Raw genomic sequence first — 4,124 nt, forward strand, 5'->3', positions numbered from 1 at the left:
GAGAGAGAGAGAGAGAGAGAGAGAGCGATCGAGCATGAGCATAAGTGAGTGAGACCACCTGTGTCCACGGAGTTCAGAAGAGGGCATTCTATCCCTTGGACCTGGGATTATACACAGGTGTGATACAACCTGTAAGTGACATAGCTACTTGTTAGGAATCCTAGGAAAAAAAACTCAGATCCTTTAGAAATGTTAACAAATGACCTTAACCACTGAGCAAACCCAAACTGGTTTTTTGTTTTCATGGGTTACTAGGATGGTGGTAGTAAACAGGGTCTTATGTGGCCCAGGTCTTATGTGGAAGGCTGCAAATTCATTCTGTAGCTAAGGGAACTCTTGAAATCCTGTTCATTTCAAGTGCTAAGATTCAAGTGTGCACCACCACACCCAGATTCCAAAGTACTTAAACTTCAAAGACAAATCATGGAAACACTCACAGGTTTTAAGTGGATGACAGAACTGTTAGACATCACTGTATGGTCTCCCTCCATCATGTCTAGCTCACTCTTGTCATCTGATGCATCTGGAAGACTATTAACACTGCTGCTTTGGCTGCTGGCACTGATAGACATACTAGGGATAGACTGATTGCTTCCAACACTATTCACTGTTCCTGTTCGGCCAACACCATGATCTTGCTCCTAAGGAAAAAGACCAATAGATTAAAATATCAAAATCTTTTCTCAACTAAGATTAAAGTAGAAGAGAAACCTGACAAACACAAACAGATTTCTTTAGTGAAAAACTTTTGGTAGGCTTTACTAAAGGGGTTGGATAGAAAAAAAATTATAATAACAAGATTAAAGACCTTTGTTTGTAACTAGAATTTTAAAGAATCAATGATAAGAGCAAAGTAGATTAGAACCAGTAACATAAAAGGTATTCTGGGCAAGTACTGTAAGAAATCAATAAAATTAAACTCAAAATTTGTGTCACTTTTAGGTATATACCTCCTCTTCTTCCTGTGCTTCTACCGCTGGCCCATTATGTGCCTCCTGGAAAAGGAGTTTCTTCATCTTTCGATACTGCAGATTGTCCAGCTCTCTTACTGCATCCTTTGTCCTTTGAATAAGATCTATTAACACTGTTTCAGGGCGCTCTCGAAGAACAAACATGTGCTAGAAGAACAGAAAATAAAAATAGGTTACTTTTTTCTCCTAATTAGTTCCAATATATTCCTTTTTCATAACCTATAATTATGATAGATTCATACAATCTACAGCTATGCAATTTTATTATATCTATGACTGTTGACACTTAGAAAGTAGTAACTTCTACGGTCAACTTGTGCCTAAATAGTCTTGAATAAAATCCTCATCAGGAGCCAGGTGTGGTGGCGCACGTCTTTAATCCCAGCACTTGGGAAGCAGAGACAGGCAGATTTGAGTTCAAGGGCTGCCTGGTCTACAGAGTGAGTTCCAGGACAGCCAGCTTCTCGGGAAGAAAAAAAAAAACCTCACCAGAATATTTTTAGTTGGCCAGTGAAAATACAGTTGAAATTATCAAAACCTATACATACTAAAAAATTTCACTACTGATTAACTAGAACTTAGACATTATGGGTTTCTTTTTTCTTGAGATGAGGTTTCATTATGACAGCCAATACTGGTTTTGAACTTATGATCCTTCTACTGCTGAAATACAGGTATAAACAAACAGTCATACCCAGGCTATTAAAATGTGTTGACAGTGTGAGTGCTCAGTTGGTCAGGCTTTTATATCTGAGACCATAGGTGACTTTTCCTTGGAACTAAACAGGAATTATTGTTTCCTATATACTGTGATTGCTTGCAAGTAATATTATCAAATGTATGTATGATATATGTATATGTATGCCCAGATATTTGTTGTAGGTTTTATTTAGCTGATATTAGTGAAAAAAATTTACCTGTTTTGGAATTCTAAAAGATTAATATAAAATTAGTTCATGAGTCTTGTTGAAACAATTCCTAACTAGAGTCAAATTCTCATTACTGCTTAGTCAATATGTTTTTAATACTTTTTATCTGTATTTACTGACAATGTATTTTGCATACATGTGTCTTGTGCAGCATGTGCATGAAGTGCCCTATTAAACCAGAAGAGGGTGTCATATGCCCCAGGAATGAAAGGAGAAACAACTGTGGATGCTAGAAATCAAACTTGGGTCCTCTGGAAGAGGAGCCAGTATTCTTGATCACTGACTGACCCATTTCTTTCTTTCTTACTTTCTCTCTCTCTCTCTCTCTCTCTCTCTCTTTCTTTCTTTCTTTCTTTCTTTTTTTGACCCATTTCTTCAGCATAAAATCAAGAGATTTGAAAAGAGCCAGGGATGTAGTTCAATTGGTATTTGTCTAAGATCATGAAGTCCTACTAAATCCCAGGAGAGCACATAGCACTTGGGATATAGAGGCAGGAAAATCAGTGGTTTAGAGATCATTCTCAACTACAAAGCAAAATTTCAAGGCCAACCTGGGATACATTAGATTCTATCTCAAAAAAGAAACAAACAAACAAACAAACAAAAAAAACAAAAAAACCTTTAAGTACTACAATAAGTAGTAGTGTACACTTTTAATCCCAACACTGGAGAGGCAGAGACAGGAGGACCTTTGTGAGTTCAAGGCCACCATGGTTTATGTATCAAGTTACAGGCAAGTCAAAGTGAGACCTTGTGTCAAAACAAAACACTACATTAAATTTAGTAAAACTATTATATTACTACCAGTGCAATTAAATTAAATGGTTAACACTAAAATGAAACACCAGAATAGCCAGCTAAAAAGAGAAAAAGAGAATCTATATTTTTAATTTTAACACCATAAAAACATTTGTGTGTGTGTCAGGGGGTGCACACACAGGTCAGAAGACAACCTGAGAGCCAGTTCTCTCCTTCTAACATATAGGTTCCATAGATAGAACTCAGGTCTTAAGGCTTTGTGTAAATGCCTGTATTTACTAAGTTACCTTGTCAATCCAAAACTACCCCATGTTTGTAATATTTCATTGCTAAATGAGCTAGAGTTGAATCTCAAAATCCATAACATGTTGGAATTGACTACAAATGGAGGAAGATCAGTAGTACTTGGTAGCTTCTAGCCTGAGAATAGCCCACTCCCCAAAACACACACACACACACACACACACATCTTTAGAATTTTTTAAAACAAAATGCAGTATTTAAGATAAAGTTACCAGGATTGGGGTGGGGTAGCTCAATTGGAAAAATGCCCACCTACTGTATTCAAACCCCTGAGTTCAATACTCAGAACCACAGATAAAAGTTGTCAAAAGATAAGATTAAAAATACTAGTACTGGATGTGGTGGTTCACATGTCTAACCTTACACTCAGGAGGCAGAGGTAGTGTAATCTCTGTTGAGTTCAAGGTCAGGATATTAGATCACATTGATCCCAACTGGAAATCTTGTGGTGTGACTCAGCTAAGAGCTTTCTGTAAACAGGATTAAATAAACTCAACTCTAGGTCAAGAGACAGAGCAACCAACCAGTTGACATAAAGGGAGTGAACATAAAGAAGTGCAAAGAAGGACACTGATCTGAAGTGTGGAGAAGAAGAAAGTCTTTTTCCTTGTGGAATGTAGGTTGAAGAGGAAGGTTAGCTGGATGCTTTCTGTCTTTCTGAGCTAGCAGGTTTTCAACACAGTCTTTGGCTCACAAGTCTTCATTTGGTAAAATCAAACGCCTGGGATTTTTGTTTTTAGAACAACAAAGGCCGTGTAGTAGTAATTTCTAGAATAGTCATAGATACACAGTGAGACACTGTCTCAAAAAAACAAAAATTAGTACTTAAATGGGTTGGGGAAAATAGTTGAATGAGTATAATACATGCTTAACGTGTAGTCCTATTTGAGTGCCAGGACCAAAAATAACACTTTTTTTGTTTTGTTTTTTCAAGACAGGGTTTCTCTGTGTAGCCCTGGCTGTCCTCGAACTCAGAAATCCACCTGCCTTTGCCTCCTGAGTGCTGGGATTAAAGGAATGCACCACCACACCCAGCTTCAAAAATAACACTTATTTATTTATTAATTATATGTAAGTACACTGTAGCTGTCTTCAGACACTCCAGAAGAGGGCGCCAGATCTCGTTACGGATGGTTGTGAGCCACCATGTGGTTGCTGGGAT

General features: G+C 37.5%; 1 protein-coding gene across 5 annotated transcripts in view; it reads right to left on the reverse strand.

Annotated features, from left to right (window-relative positions):
* Positions 1 to 4,124, reverse strand: part of Taok1 (TAO kinase 1) — a 72,464-nt gene that overhangs the window by 26,163 nt on the left and 42,177 nt on the right. For all 5 annotated transcript variants that reach the window (XM_021178413.2, XM_029483184.1, XM_029483183.1 and 2 more), the window contains 2 exons: positions 951 to 1,118; positions 438 to 641 (listed from right to left, as the gene is read on the reverse strand). In XM_021178413.2, the coding sequence (XP_021034072.1) occupies positions 438 to 641; positions 951 to 1,118 (372 nt within the window). The remainder of the gene's footprint in view (positions 1 to 437; positions 642 to 950; positions 1,119 to 4,124) is intronic.

This window comes from Mus caroli, chromosome 11 (genome assembly GCF_900094665.2).
Source record: "Mus caroli chromosome 11, CAROLI_EIJ_v1.1, whole genome shotgun sequence".
Classification (NCBI taxonomy): Eukaryota; Metazoa; Chordata; class Mammalia; order Rodentia; family Muridae; genus Mus; species Mus caroli.